Below are 25,910 nucleotides of genomic sequence, written 5' to 3'. Positions count from 1 at the left end.
AAATTATTATATATTTAAAATAATGTTAAAAATGATATGAAATACTCTAAATATAATAGAGTTTAAAATAAATATGTTAAATAAGAGGATAATATAATAAATATATTATAATTAATATAATTTAATATAATATAATAAAGTGGAGGCTGAGTAAGCCGATGGCGTCAGCCTCCGTCACGTTAACGGGAGCCGCGCTCGTAGTACCGACGGCAGCCTTAACGTTATAGTAACGGGGGGTGAGCAGGGGGTGGGGAGCGGTGCAGCAGATGCTGCAGCCCTCGTGCATAGCGCCCCCCTCCATCTCTCCGGTGCGCCTGCGTGCTGAGACACACACCGACACAGAACGTCCGTCCGCCTGGACCGACAGGAGGAGAGAGAGAGAGAGACTGAGGGGGGGATACCGGGGGCAGTAACGGTAACGGAGGCAGTAACGGTGACGTGATGTGATGCGATGCCGCGCGGGATCACGGTAACGTAAGAACAGCAGCAGCAGCAAGAGGAGGAGGAAGAGGAGGAGGAGGACAGTCGAGGCTGAGCCGGGGAGGATGCAGTAGTGATCGGTACCGGGAGGAGGGGAACACATCCGACCGAGCCTGCACCGACCCGATCTGATGTAAAGCAGCAGGGATGGACGGGTAGGCAGGGAGGAGGCGCGAGGAGCGGAGCGAGCGACGGTACATAACGGAGGAGAGAGCGCGAGGAGGAGGAGGGCGGCGGAGCAGCGCGAGGAGGAGGAGGGAGGATGAATCCGGTGGATGGAGGAGGAGAAGCGGGCCCGGACGGCCTGGCGACGGCAGGTAGGGTGTGTGTGTGTGTGAGTGAGTGTGTGTGAGAGAGAGAGCTGCTGTCGCCATGATGCCTCCACATCCGCCCATTGACTCAGTGTGTGTGTGCCCTATATGCTACATACCATGAATGTGTGTGTGTGTCAGCATCTCTCTGTCCTGTCGCTCAGATGTGTGTGTGTAGGGGGTCCCACCAAGGAGGATTATGGGAAGGCCTCCTTGCTTATTGAACATGTGTGTGATGTAATGTAGTGTGTGTGTATTTTATATTCTAACACTGAAACACTGTATCTAGAGGTGGAGGCAGCAGGAGCTGTGCAGGAGCCCCCGAAACCTCCAGCCCCCCCAACCGACCCCACGAACACACTGAGGTCTATATGTTGGAGGCAAGCTGCTCCTCCAGCTCGTTTTGATCTCTCTCTGTCTCTTTCTTTCTTTCTTTCTTTCTTTCTTTTTTTTTTTTTTACAAAGTTTGCTCAAACAATCGTCAAACAATCGTCTTTCCAGGCAAATGCAGATAGAGCACCAAAAACTGCAGTTCCCCAAATGTCCACTGGAGGCAGGCTCCAGCAGTGAGTCAGTCCTCATAGACTCCCATGTTAAAATATCTACCTGTACAACAGAAATACACATGGTTGCAGCTGCTGTAGAGGCTTAAAGTTTGCATTGTGAGGGGTGTGGCCTCTTTGACTGACAGGTAGATGGCGACCCAGGCAGCCCAGCTCAGCAAAGCAGCTAAATGGAGTCCCCGAACAGGACATCTGGACCATGTTTGTGCTTTTGGCTGCTGTGCAATCAGGCTGTAAATTTTTATATAAACCTGCAGACAGAAAACATCGAAGGACATATTTGAGAGGCTCCAACCAGTGGTAACTACTACCAGCCCATCTGGGAATCTGGGAATAATCAACTATTTTAGTGTATATATCTGGACATACAGTAAAACAGAGGCTGTTATCACCCAGCAGTCATAACAGTTATTATGACTGTTGGGTCACCTTTCACCCCTCCAACTTCCATCTCCTTAAGCTGGATAAGCTGTTAAAAACAAAAAAACCCAAATTTGACATAATATCACAGAAATTGGAGAATGTTCAACATCCACATTTAAGAAGCTGCTGCCTGAAAATGTTTAATTAAAAATGACACAAAAAATGATCCATCACTTAGCAAATGTAATGGATTTTCTGTCTTTCCTGAAGCTTTTCTGAGATGAACGTGTGATTGTTTCTTATTTATTTTAATGATCAGGACTGCAGCTAATTATTTTCCCCGCTGATCAATCCGCTGATGATTTCCTCTTCGGCTGTGTGAAGTGGCTGAGAAAAAGCAAAAAGGGAAAAAGGAGAAGCAGCGAATCCTCGTACTACAGAGGATGAAAATGTGCTTGATCTAAATAAAGCTGCAGTAGAGGGACGAGTTAACATGAAAAGGAAATACTTGAAGTACAAGTACCACAAATCTGCACTACAGCACGGTGTCCATCTGAACTATGTATAGTAGGTGGATGGGTTTAATACAGCACATATTAGTCTTAATTTTTCTTAATATAATGAAAAAGTGATATTAAGGCAAATGAAGCCCGGAAGACTTATTGTCATTTTGAAAGATTTACTGCTTTTCTCTGCAACTGGTTTGGTTTCTTGTTGCTTTATGGGCTAAATAATGAAATAAAACCAGAGTTAACAGATTCATTTATAGTGAAACCAGACATTAAGTTCTCTAGTGTCATCTTTTAGGGTTTTGGGGGGTATAATTGGTGAATTGGTTGCGCTTCCTAAAAATGGTCCACCAGTTAAAGCTGGTTACGATAGTGTAATGTCTTGCTGTGATATGACCCTTTGATTGTCTGTGATTGACTGGTGCTTTTGATATCCCAAATCCATCTGATAACTTCTGTCAGGATTGGTCTGAAGATCATCTGTGCCAAATTTAGTGCCAGCTGGAAAAAAAAATTGTGGCCTCAGGAAAAGTTTGAACTTTTTCTTTGAACTCACCTTGATCTAAGGAATTCAGCATACCCCATGACGAAAATGGATAGATGATTCAGAAGTTACTTGTCTAAACACACCTCCAGCTTTAATCCTAGAGATCGGCTAAAGACCCAATAAACACTGGTCATTAGAGAACTAGTTGGTGGTTGCTGGCAATTGGTTGGTTGCAAAGCGGTATATGGTGGTGCATCAAAAACCTTTTTGTGATTGTTTTAGGTGCTCTAAGATTACTGCAGTTGCCCATTGTTTGTCATTGAACACCATCTTGTTTGCAAACACTTGCCAACTACTTGCCAAGAAGCACTGAAGCTGTGAAATGTTTGACTGTGATTGAGAATGTTCACCTTTTTGAAACATGTTGGTTGCGACAGTAAGACTTTTACTTTGAAGATACGATTTGTACTTCACTTTGTACAGTTTTAAAAGCACTCAGAGAGTAAATGGTGAGTTTTTGCAGACAAGTCAGTGTTTTCCATGCAAATTGTAGGCCACCATCTCAATCTATTAGCGACCAAATCAATCACAATCAGTGTTTTTAGTGTAGCACCGTATACCTTTTGAGAGGTACCGTAAACCAACAACCACTTGCCCACCAGTGATGGAATAAACTCTGTGTTTATCGACTGGTCTCTATTTTTCTGAGTAGGTACTAGTGGATAAAGGCTACACATGGCTGTCTGACTGAGGCTTATACGCCAAAATTTAGCACGCTTTACGTCTCCACAAACATTTCTGTGAGCTGGCACCGTAGATTTTGTTTAATTCTTCAGAGGACTTAACCTTGGCGGAGGTAATTTCAGAATGTGTACTGAATAATGAAAGTAATCAGAAGCTTTTTTTGATGATCAGTTAATCAGCTTCTCATATTTGAACATACAACTATTTTCATGACCTTGGCAGAGGTAATTAGGAGCTGCATAATGACACTTAAAAAAAAAAAAATTAATAAAAGCTTCTCGGATATACTTGCAGCTTTCCTTTATTGAATCTCAGACTGTTGGTCTGAGAAAACAGGACATCACAGTGAACTTGAAAAAAATATTTTCTAAACGTTTACTTACCGAAAGATTGAAGAGATAGTTGAAAAACCAATCCGAAGATTATTTAATATAGTGAAATGCGACCTTAGTCTACAGTTCACAAACTGTGGTATGATATGACTATGAATAAGCATAATAAAGCCTAAGGCTAGTGGACCAAACAGCCTTATTAGCTTCACAAATTTCACTGCTGAATCAAACATAGCATAGTAAGAGCCAAATATTGTTCAGCTACAAGAGTGAAACTTGTTTCTTCACGAAATCTCTTCAAAAGAGCAAAATTAGGCCAGCAAGGAATCTAGGAAGAAGTAGAATTCCTGAAATCAGTGCCTCAAAGGAATAAAACATATAATAATTTCTAATGGCAGCTAATGATAATAAACACAACCAATAAAACTAGAAACCAGAAGAAAATAAAACAGAACTGCAAAAAGTGGCTGTTGCACAGAGGCATGCATTAACCAAGCAGACCATCCATGAGACAAACCAGACTGTGTTTTTAGAACCACACAAATGTCAAAAGGCATTAAAGGCTTTGTTGTTCCAATTAAATATGCTGGGATGTACAGAATATAAGGAACACTGAGGAGGCTTTACAAGGATATAGCTCGACAACCTTGCTAATGTTTTGCTGATAGTAGCAAGAAAATCTATGTGAAGATGTAAAGAGCAGCACCAGTCAGATATGGTTCAGGACATGTGCTCAGCAGGCAAACTGACCTGAATTTTGAGGGTTATGGGAAACATTTCTGACAGAAAGCAGAATTAGAAATTTCTTCTGATTTCTTCCGTTGCATATTAAAAACCTAAAAATAAAGTGTTGGATAAATAAAAAAATAAAATAACCCAGCCATGGGTTAAAATGACTACAAACCTAACATATGGATATAGGAAAAGCTGGATTACCAGCAGGGAAAAGTGGGACACAGCCCCACGGGTCCCCAAAGGGACCTGTGGTGTCTGTTTGGCAAGCTCCCTGTGGTAATTTAAATATTTGCCACAGCTGTAGCTCAGTGGTTTAGAGCAGGTTGGCCATCGTTCACAGGGTTGGTTGCTCAGTCCCAGCAGCCTCTTCATGTTTTGGACAAAAGCGCTGCTAAATGGATGTGATGTACTTATCTTTTCTGCTAGACTGTTATCAGGCAATTGACCATGAAGGAAAACTGCATCTCATCAGCGTCATTATGAATTACAGCATCTCTGCTTTCAGTTACATACAAACAATCCAGATGATCTTTAATGATCTCAGGGCTCTCTATCAGTTGATTTTATGCTTTTACGCTGTGTTCAGTCACACATTATCACATTTTAACTGGCAAGCAACCAACGTGGGGCTGTGTCGTGTTCCAGGAAGGTTATAGCTGTAAGACAAAGTAGGAATAATAATAACTTGCAGAAGTCAAATAGCTTACAGTAACAAGAAATCAGCTAAATGGTGTTTGAGTAGAACAAGTGTAGGTTTAAATGTACAGTAATCAGCTGCTGTGAACATTATGGAAGAAGATATTTTAGCAAAACCACTGACAGCACTGTCAGTAACAGCAAGTTACACAATGCAACTAATGGAAAGTAGAAACACTGAGGCTAAAAGAATTTCATTATTTCACATAGGAGCATGAAGCAGTATACAGACTTTTAATGTGAAGTATTGATGGCATTTCATTGGGAAGCAGCTGACAGACTTTTATTGTGAAGTATTTGACACATTTTTATTGTAAAGCATCTTACAGACTTTTATTGTGAAGCAGCTGACAGACCTTTATTGTAAAGTCTTTGACAGATTTGGATTGTGAAACAGCTGGGAGACTTTTATTGTGAAGTATTTGACAGATTTTTATTGTGAAGCAGCGGAAAGACTTACTTTAAAGTACTTGATTAATTTTGATTGTGAAACAGCTGACAGATTTTTTTGTAAAGCATCTTACAGACTTTTATTGTGAAGAAGCTGACAGACTTTTATTGTGAAGTATTTGGCAGACTTTTATTGTGGAGCAGCTGATGGTTAAACTGTAAAGCAGTTTGTGTGATTTTTCTGTGAATGAAGCTGCATTCACGATGGAACGGCTGTGAGTAACACTGTTTGTAGCTCTTTCTCAGATCAGGCTATATGTCAGTGTAGTTCATTTTGGGCAACATAAAAACTGGATGTCTCGAGGCTGTTTTTACAAGCAGAGAAATGGCACCAGGGTCACTCAGAAAAAGAAAGTAATGTTGTATTTTTGGCCTCGGACTGCGATGTCTTCAAATCCACGAGGCTGACATTTTAGAGATTCAGAGGACACTGCGGGGAAATATATTCATTAGTTTTTGTTGTGTAATCAGTGTGATGAGTCCTGACAGACTGACAGCAAGTTCCTCTGAAGGCTTTTCATGTGCTCTGCACAGCCGCTATTTTCAGCTTGTGACTGACTCAGAGAGTGAGTGTTTTATTGGTGTCAGACAGCTTTATCAGAGTGGAAATCCCTCCTCCAAATCTCGATGGTGTCACCTTGATTGACAACCGATCGAGGATCAATCAGATGTGGCGGAACGTGCCAGGTTCAGTTGTATTTACACTCGAACAGACCTCAAACACCCACCAGCGACTCATTAGCGTCTGCAGGCTGTTAGCTTCTGCTCTCAGAGCTGCCATATATTAACAACAGGTCCACCCACTCCAACACATTCATCATCTTTTTTTTCAAATTCGGCTAATTCACGACAAACAGCAGCAAGTGAAGAGCAGGAGTGTGGAGTTTAACTCGGTAGCGATAAAGAACTGCCTGCTCTCAGTGTTCTTATTGATGATTTATCACAGAAAAAAACCCATCAGTTGCAGCACATTGGGAAGCTCATCTCAGGCTAAAGAAATCAGAGCAGGAACTGGAGTTTAGGTTTTTTTAATGGGATGCAACTAAATTCAAATTGAATGATTTTGCATTTTAATTTAAACATTGGACACTGATTCCCAAATGTATTTGATCCACAGCTTGAAGCCCACCACTGCAACTAACCATGATTTTCAGCGCAGATTAATTTACTAATCGACTGATTGATTAACCATACAGAGATTCTCACAGAGCTCAAAATCACATCAACAAATATCTGCTTTCTGAGTTTAACACTCAAAAGTAATTTGCTATCATGTCAGCTGAGGAACAGTGGCCAGTTCTCCTGTATGGGAAGCACAAACTATGAAATCTTTGAAAAACTACTTATCAGAATGTTAAACTAGATGCTGATTGATTTTCTGTCCATTAGCTGGTTCCAGTAATCATTAACCAAGCGTAATTGCTGCAGATCTATTGAAGGCTGAAGTCTTTTGTGCCCAACATCAGCTGAGACAGTCTCAAGCCCACCACTGCCCTCTGTAGGATACAGTGGATATAGTCAATTAATGTTTAAATGGACTTTTATATCTTATTTTATTATTCAGTAGGTGGGGTTTCCTTAAAATATTAATACTATTGATTGATTCAGTGAAGATGGCTCACCACCGCTTGCTTTTACTGAGCTGCAACTATACCCCTGATCTCAATCTCAAGTTTCTTTCTTGAGCAAATGACCTTTAGCTACTTTGACCAAAGAACAGTGGAAAGTTGTCTTCATAGCGCATTATAGCCTTTGATGTCCGGTCCAATCCATTCAAACTCTCAGATGAGAGCAAACACCTACTTGAAAGACTGATTGTTAGCCTGGACACCAGGCAGCTTTGTTTTAGCATGTTGCTTGTTTAGGTTCTTCGTTTTTGCCGGATCATGAAGTGCAGACCATTTTCTTGTAGAGATGTAAGTAAAGATGATGGTTTGTGTTAACTATTCTAGTTTGCTTTGGTAACCTTGCACGTTGAACAGTTACACTGCAGAGGTACAATGTGGCACCAAGGGCTCCTGACTGAAGGTGAGAAGCTAGCCCTTATTATACTCTGTCGAGAACACGGACAGCTGGAGATGCCACAGTTGAGTAGTCACTCCTGTTATATTTCTTTTGAAGTCCACTTGAAGTCTGCTGCCTGGGGCACAAGCATAGTCGGTGCATAGTAATTCAAAGTCTCTGCAGATGAGTTTGTACAGTCACAAAAACTGGCAGGCATGTGGGCGTCCACATGGACCCTTCCACTCAGCATCTAATTATAAAATTTACAGTTACTCAGACCCAAGCAGAACCTAGCATTCTTTCAAATATGGAGAAAACAATCAAGTTCTTTTGACTTTCTATTATAAGACTCGACTTATGGAACAGAAGAAGTCTGGGTATTTTGCCACATGGGAAAAGGATTAAAACAGTGTAGCTCAGCAGTCATCTGAAAGCAGCAAGGCTGAGTTTAATCACCAAGAGAAACAGTTATTCTAAACCCAATTGTCATTAAACATGCATCTTCCCATTTCCAAAAGACAGTTAGTAAAGTCTTCAGTAATTCACTGCAAGTCTACAAATTACTCCTGCAGGGTCTAAGCACTGGGAAATTTTATATTTTCCAAGATGTTTTTCTTCATGGTTATTCACATATAAAAAGAGTCTTAAAGGGATTGTTTAATGATAAAGCAAGACTTTAAGTACTTGAACTGAAGGAAACTGTAACTTGTTTTTAGATTCATCAAAATATTTCATTTCTCATCCAAGTGTTTTGTTTTTGTTTTTTTCAGCTCTAACAGCTGGTGAGGAATCCCAGGTATAATTAACTGATAAGCAGTTAATTAACATCACAAAAATTAAATCAGCGCTGGACCCAGTAAAGCAGCCCTATGCCTCACCACACATTCAAGTACAAAGTAATAAAAAAAAAAAAGAATTGAAAAGAAAAAAAACCCAGTAGAACAGTAGTGGAGTTGTGACCCTGGAGGTGGTCCTAATAACCGTTCACCCACCCTGTCTTTAGCTTAGTTGTTTAATAAATATATGAGCAAAGTTGTGAAGCAAAGTATATAGGTAATTAGGGACTTTTCTAATCCCACTAGAGCTTAAATACCTAGGACTCGCCGTGAGCCTTTCGAACTGAAGAAGCCCTCTGAATGAGAATCAAGAATCAAAAAATATGTCTAGTTGCTGTCAACTCAAGAGCATAAGACTTCCATGACCTGGATGACCAAAAACCTACACAGGCCATGTAGGGCTCATGGATGCAAACATGGAAATCAGCAGATATACTACAGGTACCCCGCACCGTTAGGTGAAGATTAGGGAGTTCTAACCATAAAGGAAGAGAAAGGAGGTACAGTGCTGTTGATGTTTGTCCTTCCTTTGGTAAAAAATAGCTGTTGGTGAAAGCTAAAATGAAGAGGCCTGCTTACAGATTCATTGACCAAATCAGGGTATTTTTCCACATGGGGACCGGATGCAAAACAGTGCAGCTCATTAGTCATCTGAAGGTAGAACACAGTTTGACTTCTGTTATTGTTGTTGGTTGATTTTTTTGCAGAAAATATTGAAAATGAACTCCATAATTTGGATGGTTTATTTTTGTAACAGCCTATGGTTTAAATCACATTTAGTCTTCAGTCATTCCCATAGTCTTTTGGGGCTTTTCTACTTTCTGTTTGAAGTAAATATTCTTATCACAGTGAATTTATGTGTAGGTTATTTGGGTTATTATCACACATGGGTGTGGCCTGACTAAAACCCTTGATGGATTATCAGGGGTCTGAAGCTGATTAGTTAATAAGTCAGTCTGGGTCAGTCTGACAGACACGGATGGAGAAGGAGAAATAGGGTGCTGCAAGCAGGGAGCTTAAGTTGCAGAAGTGTTTCTCTTCTCCTTCCTGTTTTTAGGTTTTCTCTCTGAGGGTTATTGCTGCTCGTTGAGCTGCTAATGTGAGACGTTTAATGCCTTCATTGTGTGTGTGTGTGTGTGTGTGTGTGTGTGTGTGTGTGTGTGTGTGTGTGTGTGTGTTGGATTAGCTTTCTCCCCGCTGTGGAGGATGATCTGACGCACATGGGAGGCCGTCTGCAACACACACTTATGTTTGTACTCCTAGCTTTGTGGGGACCGCCAATGACAAAATGTGTTTTCAGGCTCCTACACCATGACAAACCTAAACCTGATCAAATGTTAAAAGCACATCTCAACCCCTGAAAACAGACCTTTGTGGGGGGTTTTTAGAGATAATGTCCTCACAGGGTCTTAAATTCAGCACAGTCCTCACAAATATAGGCATACAAGTACACAAAGACATGCTCCCTGAGCTGCAGGAGCTTTTTAATTGAAATGTCTGTCAGCTCCTCGTGCTGAAGCCTGATTTTGGTAGATGAGAGGAAGTAGTTTGATGTTTCCTTGTCCTTTATTTCCTAACTTTCAGCCTGTAGGTGTTTTTCACCACACTGGTCCCACTCAAATATCTTGAGCTGGAACGATAAGTCAGTGTGGAGTTTTTGACCACTCTTAGTAATATTTTTACATGACGGCATCCCAGTGTGGTCGGTAGTGTGGGTGACACAGTATTCATGCCAGTTTCACAATGCCCCACTGATAGAAAGTTGGTGGTGAAGTGAAGAAAGCTGCTGAAAATAATGTGATTAGAAATATTTCAACAATAGACATGTTGGCCAATCAGAAAAAAAGTAGGCCGTTGATAAAGGGGGCTTGAAGAGTGTTTGTGTTTCACCTTTGATTTGGGGTTCCTATGGTGGTAGATCTCTAGCTGGACTAGACAAAAGCCAGCAGCTCAAGATTTCCTCTATCTGTCTTTCAGGTTCTGGTAAAGCCGAGTGTGTCCGGGCAGTCGATGTCCTGACGGTGCTCAGAGAGAAAGTGGCCTTCGTATCGGGTAAAAACAAACAAGCAAAGAAAATAGAAAAACACTAATACTGCTGCAGGTTTTATCCCAGCTTGGTCTTCATGTAACTCAGTTTGAGTAACTGCTCTATGTGTTTTCCAGGTGGACGGGACAAACGAGGTGGACCAATCCTGACCTTCCCTGCGAGGACCAATCATGATCGAATAAAACAGGAGGACCTCAGTCGGCTGGTCACTTACCTGTCCACGATACCCAGGTAGAGCTGTTTTGCAGAGCTTACCTAGATATTAGTTAGCCTGGGGTACGTAGTATATATACTTTGTCAAAATGTTATGAATAGACACAGTTTTGTGAATTGGGATTGTTAATTTTACCATTATAGATCATAAAAACATTGATTTCTGTAATGACTCACTGCCTTCACTGTTTTGAAGGCCAAAAGGCTCTTAGGGGCTTAAGCAAGTGTTGGCTGCTTTCAGTCTTATAGAAAAACCCTTTTATGTCAACATAGTCAACTAAAGGTCATCTACAGGTTACAATTACTGTGGAGTAACACAAGGTTCCATTTTAGGTGCTATTTTATTTTGTATTTATAAGCTTCTATTCAGCTAAATTTCATTGCTATGTAGACAACACACAGGTGAACTGTGCAAAAGCCTAGCTGTAGTTTAAAACTGTTGGATGATACAAAGTTTTCTTTAGCTGAATAATTGAAAATCAGATAGTTCAGTCTTATTGTTTAATCCTACAAACTGTAGTGCTCAAATGAAAGTTTCTTTGAAACCATGTTTACAAATACCAGAAATTTACGAGCTCGGTTTGACCCGACCCACGGTTGTCGAATTAAGACCTGTTTTCAAAATTAAACTAAGGCTTTTAAATCCACACCTGGAAAAACACATCCAAGCCTTTATAGTGTTACAGGCTTGACCGTGGCAGTTCTGTCCTCTCTAGTTTGAAATGCAGCAGCTTGGCATGTATTAGCAGATGGCATCACGTCTCCCGGATCCTGGCTTCTCTCTTTTGTCTTCCCACATGTTATAGATTTGATTTCAAGATTTTCCTCATCACTTTTAAAGCATGTCTAGCCCCGAGCCTTATAGCAGAAACGCTGAGACTAAATGAGCCAGCTTGTGGCCTGATAGCCTCGGGTGGGTCCTTTTAAAATTGTGCTTTTGCAGGACCCCTCCACCTAGAATGGCCTCACAGAAACAGTCAACGACTTTAATTTGCTTAAAACTTTTATAGAGTTGGTTTTTGTCATTGAAAATGATATTGTCTTTTATGTCCCTTGTCTGGTTGTCATCTTTCAGATGTGCTGTTTATTACATATGTTCCCTCAGTCGTCACTGGCGTTTGTTTATTCTCCTTTTCTTTTTGTTTGAGTATTTTGTTTTTTGATTGTTTGTTGAAGCACTGTGTAAAACCTTTTGTATTTTGTATTTTTTTAAATTTTAATGCACTATCAGGAAAAAATCCAGTAAAATGCCAAAAAATAACAGTGTAAATTCCTGTTCAGGAAATTCCAGTTATCAAGTCATATCCTCAAATAGTATTTAGCATCTTTGACTTAAGCTATCTTTAAAGAAATGTCTTAACCAGCCAAGACTTGGAGGAGCTACTACTACTAACTAACATGGGTCAAATCTTTGTAGAAAAAATAGTACCTGGATCGTATTACCAGCTTTTGCATCTGTGTGTCTTTCTGTCAGTGAGGATGTGCGTGCTCGTGGCTTCACCGTGGTGGTGGACATGCGCGGCAGTAAGTGGGACAGTGTGAAGCCAGTACTGCGAACGCTGCAGGAGTCATTTTCCTCCAACATCCACACAGCGCTGCTCATCAAACCTGACACCTTCTGGCAGAAACACAAGACCAACCTGGGCAGTGCCAAGCTCAGCTTCGAGGTGCGTTACTGCACAGTGAAGATCAGCTGTCATTACCTTAAGTGCCAGTTCTCCTGCTGATGCCACCTGAAGCGCTTCTACAGGCAGTACTGTTAAACTGAGTGTACTGACTTTTAAATGAAGTATTACTACAGCTAAGAAGAGTACTGCTCCACTGACTACTGTGCCCAAGTGAAAAACCACTAATGTTAGATGTTCTTCTAAAATTACCCCTTTATCACATACTAACACTACACCTAAATGAAGTGCTCATGTTACAGAAGTTACTGCTACTACTTACAACCTGTGTGTACTATAAGATAAGATAAGATAAGATTACCTTTATCAGTCCCACACGTGGGAAATTTTTTTTGTCACAGCAGGAAGTGGACAGTGCAAAAGTTATATAGCAAAAATTTGAAAATAATAAGAATAAAATACTGTACACAACTGTACAGAATAGAATAATACTATATACCGTTGAATAAATAGAATAAAATATACAATAGCATAAAAATAGAATACAAATGCTTTATACAACTGAGTAAAAATACAACTTTGTCAGAAAAAGAGTATTGCACTTAGTGTCATTGCACACGTGTGGATGTGTGTGTTTGATCAGTTGGAGTCTTTGTTGTGGAGTCTAACAGCAGTGGGGAGGAAAGACCTGCGAAATCTCTCCGTCCCACACCGTGGGTGCCGCAGCCACTGAAGGAGCTGCTCAGTGCTGTCAGAGTCTCCTGCATGGGGTGGGAGATGTTGTCCATCAGGGATGACAGCTTAGCCACCGTTCTCCTGTCTATAGTACAACTACTCAGTTCTTGACATTCCCCTGCAGTATGCAGTAACCTGTTTCTGTCTCCAGACAAGCCTGGTGTCCGTGGAGGGTCTGTCCCGGCTTGTCGACCCCTCCCAGTTGACCTCTGACCTCGGCGGCTCATTGGAGTATGACCATGTAGAGTGGACTGAGCTACGCCTGGGCCTGGAGGAGTTCTCAGGGGCCGCCACACAGCTGCTGGCCCAGCTGGAACAGCTAGAGGCCGGACTGAACCGCATACCAGAGCCGCAGGATGTTGATGAGGCCCGCAAGTGAGTGTTTTTTTTTCTCTCGTGTTTACCATATAATCTTAACCGCTTACCTACAAAATTACACACAATTCCAGTGAGATTTCATGAATCTTCCGAGTTGGCGCACAGGCAAAGAAAGCACCCATTAGATTTTGGTGTGGATCTGGAACACTTCCTTTAAAACTGCAAACCTTCTTGGCAAATTAGCTCTTTCAAAGGTCATTAAAGCCAAGTCTCCCTCCATGTTTCTCTCTCTAGACTTCTTGAGGAACATGGTCGTCTCCGTAATACTATTGCCACAGCACCAGTTGATGCACTTGACCGAGAAGGCCGGTGTTTACTCCAACGTATGCGCCTTGGCCCTTCACACGGTGACACCTCTAATGAAGGTGGTGGGGGTGGCGGCAGCCATGGCAGCTGGCTCTCAGGTGGGGCGGACTTCCAGAGCGTGGCTCCAAAGGTTTCGTCCCTGCTGGACCGACTGCAGGCGGCTCGCACCCACCTCCTGCAGAGCTGGAGTGACAAGAAGCTGCACCTGGACCAGGCGCTGCAGCTGCACCTCTTTGAGCAGGACGCCACCAAGGTGAGGTTTATGTTGTGATAAGCAAGTATGAAACCTAACGGGTTGGAAGCAGAATGAAAAAAAAAATTTGTTTGCTCTGTTAATGTACGTGCTGTCACATTTCTCGAAAGACTGACTTAAGTTCTGGGGGGTTCTCCCATGTGTCGACAAACATCATGTTTGTTTTCATGAGAACAAAGCTGCAAATCACAGTTGACAGGTTGCAAATTAGGTGACATGTGTTTCAGGCAGGAGAAGATGTCAGCCCTTAGAGTAAAGTACAAAAATGAATAAAGATTTTATAACGATCCTTCTCGCAGAGTTAATGTCTGTTGAGCCTCTGGATGGTAACACTGGAAATGGTTTTTTGAGCTACTTTTGCATTGCCTAACCTCGCTTTTTCACACATTGTTTGGCATCCTTTACATTAAGTTTGTAATGAGTTTCATGGTGCTTAAATTAAATGCAATAACTTTTGCACCAAGTTTGCCATCTTTTATGATGCTCTGCATTTCATTGTATTATGTATTGTGTCCATCAAATTTAAGTTTTCAATCTCTCACTTTCAGTTTGATGTCCCTTACATTAACGCTTCTTAATCTTTTGTTTTATTCACATCAACCTTAGCATCCTGGACAGATAGCTTGATGCTAACCTTTCTGTCTCCCTCTGTCTTAGATGTCCGAGTGGATCGGTCACAGTAAAGAGCTGTTCATGCAGAGCCTGGTGGAGGTCGGTCAGAACCACCAGCACGCTGTAGACCTCCAGACACAACACCAGCACTTCACCGCCAACTGCATGGTCAGTCAGCGAGTGCACATGTATTTGTGTGTGTGTTTATGTACAGAGTGATTTTAATGAGCTGAATCAACATGTTTGTGTTTGTGCAGAATGGCAGCGTGAACGTGGACAGTGTTGTCACTGTGGCGGCGAGGCTCGCAGAGGCTGGTCATTATGGTGCAGAACGGATCGCCATGGTTTCATCAAAATTACAGGAAGACTGGAAGTCCCTGACCACGGCACTGGAAGAGCGCAGCAACACGCTCGCCATGGCAACCGGCTTCCACCAGGGGGCAGAACAGGTGACCCATATTGATTTATATTACCATACTTGTCTCCTCTTATATGACACTGCAACAGTCAGGTGATGTTCTCATGTCAAAAAACCTACTTGTCTGTCTCTCCCTGTTTAGTTCCTGCATCGGGTGGAGGGCTGGGTTCAAGTGTGCTCTGAAGGGTCACTGCCATCGGCGACAGCAGAGCTGGAAGCTGCTGTAAAAAAACACCAGGAGCTCAATGAAGAGATCTCTGCAAACTACACACAGGTACATGCCTGTCTGTGCTCTCAAATCCTGTGTGTGCTAGACAGCTGTCTTTCTCATTGTTTATCAACACCTGTCCTTCTTCAGGTCAGCGAGAGCGGTAAAGCATTACTGGATGTCCTCCAGCGCTGCCCAGCATCAGATTCTGACGAATCAGTGCCCAAACCTGACTTCACTGCCGCCACACACAGCATCATGGGAGTTCTCCACCAAGTGATGCAGGTATGTCCCTCCGTGACCTGTCTCACATCCTCCACATCCAATGTGCAGACAGCAAGATACGTGGAGTGATACAGACTGTCTTCTGTTTTGCAGGGTCACCATGAAGTGGAGAGGGCATGGCAACACCGCAAGCTCCGCCTCCATCAGCGCCTGCAGCTGTGTGTGTTTCAGCAGGATGTTAAACAGGTATGACCAAAAAATGTAGATGCTGATCCAGTTTGGAATATGGATGTATATTCAGAGCCAGATTCTGAAGAATCCACTTCAATGTCCAAACTAAAATTCTTATAGCCACACATTATATTAACTGTTAGGGTTTCTTTGTTTTATAAATTATCTAAAATCTTAGATATTTTTGTGCATTTGTATAATCAAAGTTGTGTACCATTCAAAAATTCTGAGCTCAGGAGAAAAAAGATCTGAGATTGAGGTTAACCTCCACATGTCTGTCTCCCAGGTGTTGGACTGGGTGGAGCAGCATGGTGAGGTTTTCCTGAACAAACACACTGGCGTGGGGAAATCTCTGCACCGAGCACGAGCGTTGCAGAAACGCCACGACGACTTCCAGCAGGTCGCACAGGTACCATAGGCTCAAGACCCACATATAGTTGATCTTTAAGTGCAGCTGCAGCATCCTAATTTCTTCCTCTTTCTTAGAACACATACACCAACGCGGAGAAGCTTCTGGAGGCAGCAGACCAGCTGGCTCAGTCTGGAGAGTGTGAAGAGGAGGAGATTTACCAGGCGGCCCGAGACCTGGAGCTCCGCATGCAAGTGTGTCTGTTGAAGGGAGGGGAGAAGGCGGGGCTGTGTTGTAGTTTATATGCTGTGAATGTGTGGTTTACACTTTTTACATATCACAGGCCTTTATCCAGCGTGTTGAACAGAGGAAGCTGCTGCTGGATCTCGCTGTGTCTTTCTACACGCATACAAAGGAGGTAATACACATTGACACACACTTTGTAACCACTCGTCAGAGGTAATATTATTAACAGTAGCTGGTCTTCCTCTCTTCTTCTCCTCCAGCTCTCAGCGTGGATGGATGGACTCCAGAAACAGCTCTCCTCAGATGTCCTCGTCTGCCCAGACACTGTGGAGGCTCTTCAGACTCTCATAAGCCAGCAGCAGCAGCAACAGGCCAACACACAGGTAACAGCCCAGCTGTGACCTCTGACCTTAAGTCTAACCCTGTCATAACAACCTAACACCCGCACCTGACCCCTGATCACCTCTAACCCTCACACTAACCCGAGCTCTAACCCTGACCTACAGGAAGCTGCGATGAGTGTCATCCGAGAGGGAGAAGACCTCATCCTGCAACTGAGGTACACACACACATACACAGTGGGTGTGTTTGTTTTAAGCCACAGTGCTGCACTGCTTACTAGTGCATGTCATTATTGAAGATCTAGATGTGTTCTGCAAACAGCTCTCTGAGCCTGTCTGGTCTGGTCTGTGTGGCTTTGTTTGTTTTACTTGATTATTTAGAAAGTCCATATGCACCAACTTTGTGAACCAAATGTTGTGTTTTTCGGGTCACGTAGAACGTGTGTGGGTTTTCTCTGGATTATGGGGAATGTGTGTGTGTTTGTTTTTCGAGTTTTGTGAAATGTATGGGTTTGTTTGTTTTCTCTTCTATGTGGATTACGCAGGTGCTTTTATTTTCTGGATTATAAAGAATGTTAATGTGCACCTTAGGAATTTGTATCAAACAAAGTGATTACCGTATCTGTACAAGAAGTGATGCATGAAAATGAAGACTGTATTAGTATATCAAAGGCCCCAATTGATAGTGAGAAGAACTATTTTCTGATGAGGTAAAACACAATATTGTGCTTAAAATCACAAGAACAGCCTTCACCCGAAGTGGATTATTTGCTGGGAGGTGTTAACAAATGCCGACATGGTGCTGAGTGAGCCTAAGAGGCAACTGGAAACCAAACATTCTTCAAAGAGAAACTTTACCCACTTCTAAAGTTCGCTGTATCAAAACCTGAGGCAGTAAGACTGCTTGTTTGTTGCTTTATCTGAAACTGTGTGATAAGGATGTGTATGCACGCTTGTAGAGTTCACTACAAAATATGTATAATGCCCAAGACTGTTTTGATTAAATAGTGAAGTCAGAAGAATTGATCATATGGATCAGTTGTTTATGGGTATAAGTACATCTTAGCTTTGAAATTTCGCTTGCCCCTTGGTGTGCATTGAAAACAAAAAGTCTGAAAACCACGGAGGTAGATTATGTTAAGTTTGTGTAGAATTGATTGCAAGACGAATTCTGTGTTTGGGAGAAATTAAGAAATTCATGAATTGAAAATGAACTGGTCTCTGTGGTAAAAACACAGTTGACCATAAAGGTAAAGCTGTTGATTTACTGTTTGATCTGCATTCCTACGCTCACCTGTGACCACCAGCTGTGGGCAGTGATCGAAATAATGAGATGAGAATGAGTGTGTCTGGGCTCTCCCTTTGAAATAGGGTGAGGTAATTAGAGAGGAGCTCAGAAGAGACTCACTACTCCTTTTTATTAAAAGAACCAGTTGAAATGGTTCTGGTACTTCACTAGGACACCTCCTGGATGCCTTTAAGGTGCATGTCCAATTAGGAGCAGACCCTGGGGCAGAATCTAGGTGCTGGAGGAGGTAGCTGGGTTTTTGAGTCTCTGCTTAAATTGATGTCCTAACTAGCCAGTCCTGCGTGACTGGGTAAAAAACGTATGGATGAAAATGTTTATTACTACACACAGAACTAATAAACAATAATAAAGAGTCCAAATGTTCCATGAGTACAGTATATAATGATCTATATATGACCCTTACACTCTTGTGTTTGTTTGTGGATTTAATTGTTGTGTTGGCATTTGTTTTCACTAGACAGGGCAGTTAAGAGGCCTGTGTCATGCTGATTTCTATTATAATTATAGTTGTTTGTTTTCAGGTTTACATAGACTTTGTGTTTGTTCTTTATGGCGTTTTGCAGCCTGTGTATTTGTTTCAGTGTTCATGCAAACTCAGAGCCCTGCACTGGGTGTTGGTGGGTGCCTTTGTGTAAGATTTGACTAATGTGTGTAGGTGCATTTGTTTTTCGATTTGTATATCCTGAAAGAATGTATCTATTTTCAGGTCAGGGCATTTTTATTTGTAGCTTTTTGAATGTTTACATATTCCTATAACGAGTGGGTGGGTTTGTTTCAGGCCCCAGGGCAGCTCGGTGGCCCATGTGGAGTCAGTGCTGCAACAGCTGGAGGAGTCTCACGTTCAGTTGGAGGAACTTTTCCATCAGAGGAAGATCCGACTTGATGTTTACTTACAGCTGCGCATATTGCAGCAGTGCACGCTGGAGGTTCATTCTACTTTTCCATACAAATTTTCCCTCCTTGCGTGAGGTTGGAAAGGTGAACTTCATGATTGTGTTTTCCAGGTTACTGGGGAAATGGACGCCTGGAAACAAGACCTGCAGAAACAGTCCCAGGACTTCTCCACCGAGAAAATAGCATCAACAAGGCTAGCAGATGCAAACCAGGACAAGCTGGCCCAGGATAAGTTAGCACTGGGTCAGTCACGTCTAGTGGAGACGACCCCCGAGGCACTAACATTAGCACAGCAGCGCATTCACAGGTAAGCGGGCCAAGATGATGTCATCGCCCTCACTCGACACAATGATAACTCTTGACGCAGGCTTTGATTCATAGATTGGTGATTGAATTGCAGGCACATGGAACGAAGGCTGGCTATGAACAACATGATTTATGAGGTCATCCAGCAAGGCCATGACCTTCAACAGTACATCACAGAGGTTGTGGCATCAGGTAAGAAATTCACTCTCATGTAGTTTACTTTTGCTGGCTGAGGCAGTCAATTAAACTGAAACATATCGACAGAAACATACATCATGTTCTTCAGTGACGTAATGTCGGCTTTGAAAAGGGGACCCAAGATTGAGTCCTGTGGTAAGGCACAAGAAATGAAAGGTGACATGAATTTTGAATTTAAGAGGTTATTAATGGGCTGCAGTAAATACTTTAGTTTAGGGGCTCTTCAGTCATTAGTGGGGTTTTATTGTTAGCAGCTGAGAGGTTTTCTCTATAGTTTCCAGAGATAGGGTTTGGGGACATAAAGGTATTTAATAAAATCCGGGTAATGTGGTTTACAATACCTAAGAGATTCTAAGATCTGTGTATGGACACCATGAATAATGCCACGGTAGACCAAAGCCCTCATGAGCTCCCCATAGTTATAAGTAAGTGGTACTGATTTCTGATAGTGTATCACTGATGTGCTCCAGGTGTCTTAAAGTGTTTTCTAGTGATCCTTGAGTGTGTTTAGAAGTTACTTAGGGGATTGTGGAAATCCCTTAATTGGATTTTGCTTATTTATTTAATTATTCTTTAAGGGATTTCTAAAGAAGATTGCTAGTGGCTGGGGATATTCCCTCAAAGAAAGGACCTTGAGACATTTCTGTTAATCATGCCCTCAGTGTTTTAGTTAGTGTCACCCTGTGGGGCTCAGTAGTTTCTGAAGTAATTGTGGGTTGTGATTTTTAACATTTCCATGGGGGGCTCCAGATATCTTGGGCGTCTGGTGATCATTTGAAGGTACTCGAGGTTCCAGAGATCCCTGACAGTTATGTACCCGAATAGGTTTCCAAGTACAAGTATTAATTTTTGAAATGTGCCAGTTCAGAGGTTGCTTTATGATTTATTATGATAATTCTAATATTTGACCTGGATTATAATTTCTTTAACCAGCAAGGTGGATATTATATTTGTTTACACGAGCTTTATATATTAACTTAACCAGCTCAGTACTGACCTGTCTAGGGTCAGGGTTGGGGTTGGTTTTAGCCAAATAGATGTTACATTTCAATTGTTTTATAACATTTCAGACATTTCAAATGTTTTATAGTTTGTGTGGACGTTCACCAAACCCAAACAATAAGCCTAACTCTATATGGGTCGCTGTTCACTGCGAGAATATTAAGTGGTTAAAAAAAACTTTAGCATGTTCTGTAATGTCTGCAATAAAGTACTGCTGCTGCTGAGTATGAAATGCAGTGTGACTGAATTAAATTTAGGTATTTCATTTTTCATTTAGTCAAGGACCGAAGAAGTTGTTTCCAGTCACACTTTGAGAATCTTGTCTTTAAAAGGTTCTGTTGGACTGGTTGGTTTGCAGAGACAACTGAAGGGGTAGTGATGATACTGAAACAGGCTATGTGGTCCTTGAAGTGCTTCCAGGTTTTCTGGTTTCAATCCAGGGCTTGTAGCTGTACTTGAGGGGGTTTTGGCTTTCCTTGAGGGGCTAATGAGGGCTTTGATGGCGTCAAACAGCAAAGCTGGCAAAAGGCCGAACGGGCACGAAGCAGAATAGTGCAGGACAGTTGCAATACAATGGCATGTTGATTATGTTTAACCTCCACAGAATAGAAGAGAATTGAATGCAGCAGAATAAAATAGAAATCAGTCAGCACATTTCATGCTCCTGCGTAGCCTCCGTCTGACCACTTCAGTAACACAGTGATGATATTAGGAGGGAGAAAGGGGGGGGGCACCGAGGATAATGGGGGAGGGGGGAAAGGGGGATGGGGTTGCCATGGAAACTGTTCTCTGAAGCACACAGCTGGTCCCCATAGAAACCAGCGTATTGAATTTGCCATGGAGACACACAGACAAAACCTTGCATCGGTTCATGCATCCATACACATATGAACAGAGATATACACAAACAGCTGTCTTAATGTACTTGTGGGGATGTTAGCAGCCAAAACGCCGTCTAGGTCTAAAATGTGTATCTCTATGTATGTGTGTGTGTGTGTGTGTGTCAGGTATCGAGCTGTCCGAGGCAGAAGGAGGAATCTCCTCTCAGGTGGAGGAGCTGCAGCACCTCCTGCAGGACAAACAGAAGGAGCTGCAGCAGATTGCAGATCTCATACACACACATCTGGAACAGAATCTGCAGCTGAGACACCTGCAGAGCCAGGTTAAACAGGTAACACACACAGATGAACATGTGCCAGCTGCCAAGTGGGGACTAAAGGTGATGATGCTGACCTGTATCCGTCCCTGTGTATCTGTCTCAGGTGCTGGGTTGGATCTCTGAGGGGGAGGTCATGTTATCTTCCTGCATGTTGAATTCCAGCTGTTTGTCTGAAGCTGAGCAACTGCAAAGGGAGCATGAGCGCCTCCAACAGGCCATAGAGGTTATTGCACACACAATGCAAACTGTACACTCCAATTAGAAGAAGTAATAAAAAGGAGAATTATTAAATGGCTTCTACATCAAAACTATGCTAAGATATCAGGTTTCTAAACAGCATATAAATATGGATTTTCTCCACTCTACAGAAAAAAATATAGAAACATCTCTTAACAGTTTTTCTAAAAAAAAAACACAAGACAGTAACAAACACTAAAAAAATATCTGTTCAGTATTTTAAGAAGAAAGTATTTATAGCCTTACCATAACATTGCCCTTTCTGAGTAATTTACATATAGATGTATAGATGTAAATATGTGTGACTGTTCTTCAGACTTCAGGTTATCACAACATGAAATGCATCAAAATCTGAGCAGCTTACCAGCTCAGCTAAATGGATTCCTGTGGGAAACCCTGCATGACAGCGAATAAATGACCCTGCCCTCATGCAGAGGATGAGTCTGATGTGTTTGCAGTCCATCACAGCAGTCAGCTTTAGAGGTTACCACAACAACAGGGACTCTCACACACAAAGTCCTCCCGACGGATTAACGGAAATGAAGTGAATGTGCTGTGCCTTGTCTTTTTCTCCAGTCTCTCCTTCATGCTGACTCCCTGCAGAGGACCCACCAGGTGGCCCTGGCTCTGCAGCAGAGAGCAGAGCTCTTGGTCAGGTTAGTTAATCTATTATTATTAATGCTAATTAGCTGCAAATATCAAATTATTAACCACTGGTCTCATTAATTTCCAGTAAAATCTGGCTTAAAAACATTTTTATAAAGTCTTAAATACAGACATAGCAATGCTTTATCAAGTACATAGTAACCCTTTGTACAAATAATAATAATAATAATAATAATAATAATAATACATTTTATTTGAGGGCGCCTTTCAGAAACCCAAGGTCACCTTACAAAAAACACAATTAATAAAAGGAACAATAGTCATAAAATACATAAAATAAGTTAAAATTACAAAACAGAGCGTGACAACAGATAAAATCAGCATTAAAGCGAGTAAGCCAGTTTAAACAGATGTGTTTTGAGCTGTGTCTTAAATACGGAGAGGGAGTCAATATTTCTTAGTGCAGGAGGAAGAGAGTTCCAGAGCCGAGGAGCAGAGCGACTGAAAGCTCTGTTCCCCATAGTGATAAGGTGTGAGGACGGAGCAGTAAGATGAATAGCAGATGATGATCTGAGAGTGCGGGAAACAGTGGTGATATGGAGCAGGTCACACAAATATGAAGGAGCAGATTTATGGATACACTTGTATGCAAGAAGTAAGATTTTAAAATTTATCCTGGCTTCTATGGGCAACCAGTGAAGCTGCTGAAGAACTGGGGTAATATGAGCACTTAACGGAGTGCAAGTTATGACCCGAGCTGCAGAATTTTGAAGAAGTTGGAGTTTATGAAGGGACCTTTTAGGGAGACCAAATAGGAGGGAATTACAGTAATCAATACGGGATGTAATAAGACTATGGACAAGGATGGCAGCAGCATGGGGAGTAAGGAAGGGACGGAGTCGGTGAATATTACGTAAATGGAAGTAAGCAGACCGTGTTATGTAATTAATGTGAGACTGGAATGAAAGAGTATTATCAAGTATGACACCCAAACTCTTAACCTGAGGGGAGGGAAGGGTGGGAGAATTTTCAACGTTAATGGAAAAGCTGTGGGATTTGGTTAAGACAGATGGTGTACCAACAAGTAAAACTTCAGTTTTATTACTGTTAAGTTTGAGGAAATTGGAGGAGAACCAGGATCTAATCTCAATAAGACAGTCTGAGAGGGAGGTAGGTGGGAGGGATGAATTGGGTTTAGAAGAAAGGTAGAGCTGGGTGTCATCGGCATAACAGTGAAAATTTATATTATATTTTCGGAATATATAACCAAGAGGAAGCATATAAATAATGAATAAAAGAGGCCCCAATACTGAACCCTGGGGCACACCAGCAGAAACAGGATAGAGAGCTGAAGAATGGGATTTAGGTTGGATAAACTGAGTGCGGTCTGAGAGATAGGAGGTAAACCAGGTAAGTGGGGTATGACTAATACCAATGGAAGCTAACCGGTTCAGGAGAATATTGTGAGAAATGGTATCAAACGCCGCACTAAGATCAAGAAGGATGAGAATGGATAGGAGACCAGAATCAGCTGCCATCAGAAGGTCATTGGTAATCCTTAACAGAGCAGTTTCTGTGCTATGATTGGGGCGGAAACCAGATTGAAATTGTTCATAGAGATTATGGTCATTGAGATGTGAATGAAGCTGGGCGGCGACAACTTTTTCAAGAATTTTTGAAATAAAGGGGAGATTTGATATAGGGCGAAGATTATCAAAGTTATTGGGGTCTGCACCAGGCTTTTTGAGAGTTGGAATAACAGAAGCCTTTTTCAGTGCTTCAGGAACAATCCCAGTGTTCAGGGAGGAATGAATAATATTGGTTATGAGAGGTGCTAAAGAGGGAAGACAGGCTTTAACTAACACAGTAGGGAGAGGGTCAAGTTGACAGGTGGATGGCTTAGATTTTTTAATGAGATTAGATACATCAGTTATGGAGGGAAGAGTAAAGCTTGAAAATAGCTGACAGGAAGACAGTGGGGTAACCAGGAAGTCTACTTCAGAGTCAGGAGCTCCTAAAGAGTTAAGTTGACGGTGAATGTCTGAGATTTTACAAGTGAAAAAAGAGATAAGAGAATTGCAAAAATCAACAGAATACATCTGGGAGGGGAATGTGTCTGGAGGTTTTGTAATTTTACTGAACAATGAATAGAGGGACCTGGAGTTACCTTCATTAGAACTAATTAAACCAGAGTAGTAAGCAGATTTGGCTGAGGCAATGCAGTCCTTATAGAACAAAACATGATCATTGTGCATTTCTTTATGTACAGTAAGTCCGGTTTTCTTGAATAGACGTTCGAGTTGGCGTCCTTTAGCTTTAAGGTGACGCAGGTCGGAGGTAAACCATGGAGCTGAACGGGAAAATGAGACAGTTCGATGTTTAAGGGGAGCAAATATGTTAAGAAGGTTATGAAGGTTGACATTATAATGACAAACGAGTTCATGAGGGGTTGAGGAGCAGTGGATAGATGGAAGGTCATGGACGGCAGATGAAAAAGTTACATAACCCCATAACTGTTATTGTAATTCATACAATTATATTATACTTCACAATATTTCCGGAAATGAATCAATCAAAGCAAAAGCTTTGATCATCTGTCACCTTCTGGTGTTCTGTGTTAGAGAGAGCTCACATTTCCCAAACTGTAAAAGAATCATTTTTATAATATTCATTTTCATTATTTAACGTTAAATGATGAAAATGTTACATTTCTTCAGGAAGGCCAGCCATTAGTCTGTTTAACAACTGACATCTGCGCTTTCCTCCTTAGGTCAGGTCATTATGACCCAGATGCAGTGAGGTCTTGTGCCCAGACGGTGGCGCTACACTGGCAGACTCTGATGCTGAGGATTGAAGACAGACTTAAATTAGTTAACGCATCTGCTGCCTTCTACAGGACGTCACAGCAGGTAACGAGAGACTGTAACTGCGTCTGATAAATAAACGGTGCCAAGCACTTAACTGAGTGGTTAGCAAACTCGTAATATATTATAATTATCTTAAATGAAAAATAATTGTAATACTTTAACTATAGAACACATTGTTTTTACAAACTTACTTTTTAGGTTGTGCAAATATTTAAAATTTAAACTACAGTCAGCCGGAAATTCGTAGTATACTGTGTTTTTTCAAGTGTGTACCTGCCTGTTTCCAGGTGTGTGGTGTCCTGGAGAGTCTGGAGCAGGAGTACCGCAGGGAGGAGGACTGGTGTGCAGGAGGAGAAAGACAGCCAGAGCAACTGGTGCCACTCATCAGCAAACACATGGAACAGAAGGAGGCGTTTCTGAAGGTGAGGAGCTCTGGAAAACCACCACAAACTCCAAAATAGAAGCTGAGCATTGCTAATATTTTACGCTGAAAACGAGTCCAATCAGCTGCTGTAATCGGTCATGGTCAGGCTTTAGTGACATATCCTATTAATAGGATACTTGAATAAAGTTGAATACATTTATTTATTTTGAACAGTTTTCTTGTTCAATGGTCATGGAAAGTTCTCATTGTA

The 25,910-nt window shown here is 41.8% G+C and overlaps 1 protein-coding gene across 4 annotated transcripts in view; it reads left to right on the top strand.

The window, feature by feature from the left end:
* The first annotated feature begins 420 nt into the window (after nt 1-420).
* LOC146680770 (kalirin-like) overlaps nt 421-25,910 on the top strand; it is a 59,085-nt gene continuing 33,595 nt past the window's right edge. For 3 of the 4 annotated variants that reach the window (XM_085449889.1, XM_085449888.1, XM_085449890.1), the window contains exons 1-24: nt 421-797; nt 10,488-10,562; nt 10,674-10,788; nt 12,245-12,437; nt 13,282-13,505; nt 13,743-14,067; nt 14,725-14,847; nt 14,937-15,128; nt 15,240-15,371; nt 15,456-15,590; nt 15,684-15,776; nt 16,048-16,170; nt 16,248-16,364; nt 16,454-16,528; nt 16,617-16,739; nt 16,863-16,915; nt 18,785-18,932; nt 19,011-19,207; nt 19,301-19,398; nt 21,414-21,577; nt 21,669-21,788; nt 22,379-22,458; nt 25,179-25,317; nt 25,563-25,697. In XM_085449889.1, the coding sequence (XP_085306015.1) occupies nt 743-797; nt 10,488-10,562; nt 10,674-10,788; nt 12,245-12,437; nt 13,282-13,505; nt 13,743-14,067; nt 14,725-14,847; nt 14,937-15,128; nt 15,240-15,371; nt 15,456-15,590; nt 15,684-15,776; nt 16,048-16,170; nt 16,248-16,364; nt 16,454-16,528; nt 16,617-16,739; nt 16,863-16,915; nt 18,785-18,932; nt 19,011-19,207; nt 19,301-19,398; nt 21,414-21,577; nt 21,669-21,788; nt 22,379-22,458; nt 25,179-25,317; nt 25,563-25,697 (3,234 nt within the window). In that variant the 5' untranslated portion in view covers nt 421-742. Of the gene's footprint in view, nt 798-10,487; nt 10,563-10,673; nt 10,789-12,244; nt 12,438-13,281; nt 13,506-13,742; nt 14,068-14,724; nt 14,848-14,936; nt 15,129-15,239; nt 15,591-15,683; nt 15,777-16,047; nt 16,171-16,247; nt 16,365-16,453; nt 16,529-16,616; nt 16,740-16,862; nt 16,916-18,784; nt 18,933-19,010; nt 19,208-19,300; nt 19,399-21,413; nt 21,578-21,668; nt 21,789-22,378; nt 22,459-25,178; nt 25,318-25,562; nt 25,698-25,910 lie in introns of all 4 variants that reach the window. The other variant, XM_085449887.1, reaches the window with a different exon arrangement.

The sequence above is a fragment of the Copadichromis virginalis genome, linkage group LG23 (assembly GCF_057382275.1).
Source record: "Copadichromis virginalis isolate Kocher_CV1m ecotype Utaka linkage group LG23, C_Virginalis_male_GT1.1, whole genome shotgun sequence".
NCBI classification, from domain to species: domain Eukaryota; kingdom Metazoa; phylum Chordata; class Actinopteri; order Cichliformes; family Cichlidae; genus Copadichromis; species Copadichromis virginalis.
This window is presented reverse-complemented; position numbering and strand designations above follow the sequence as displayed.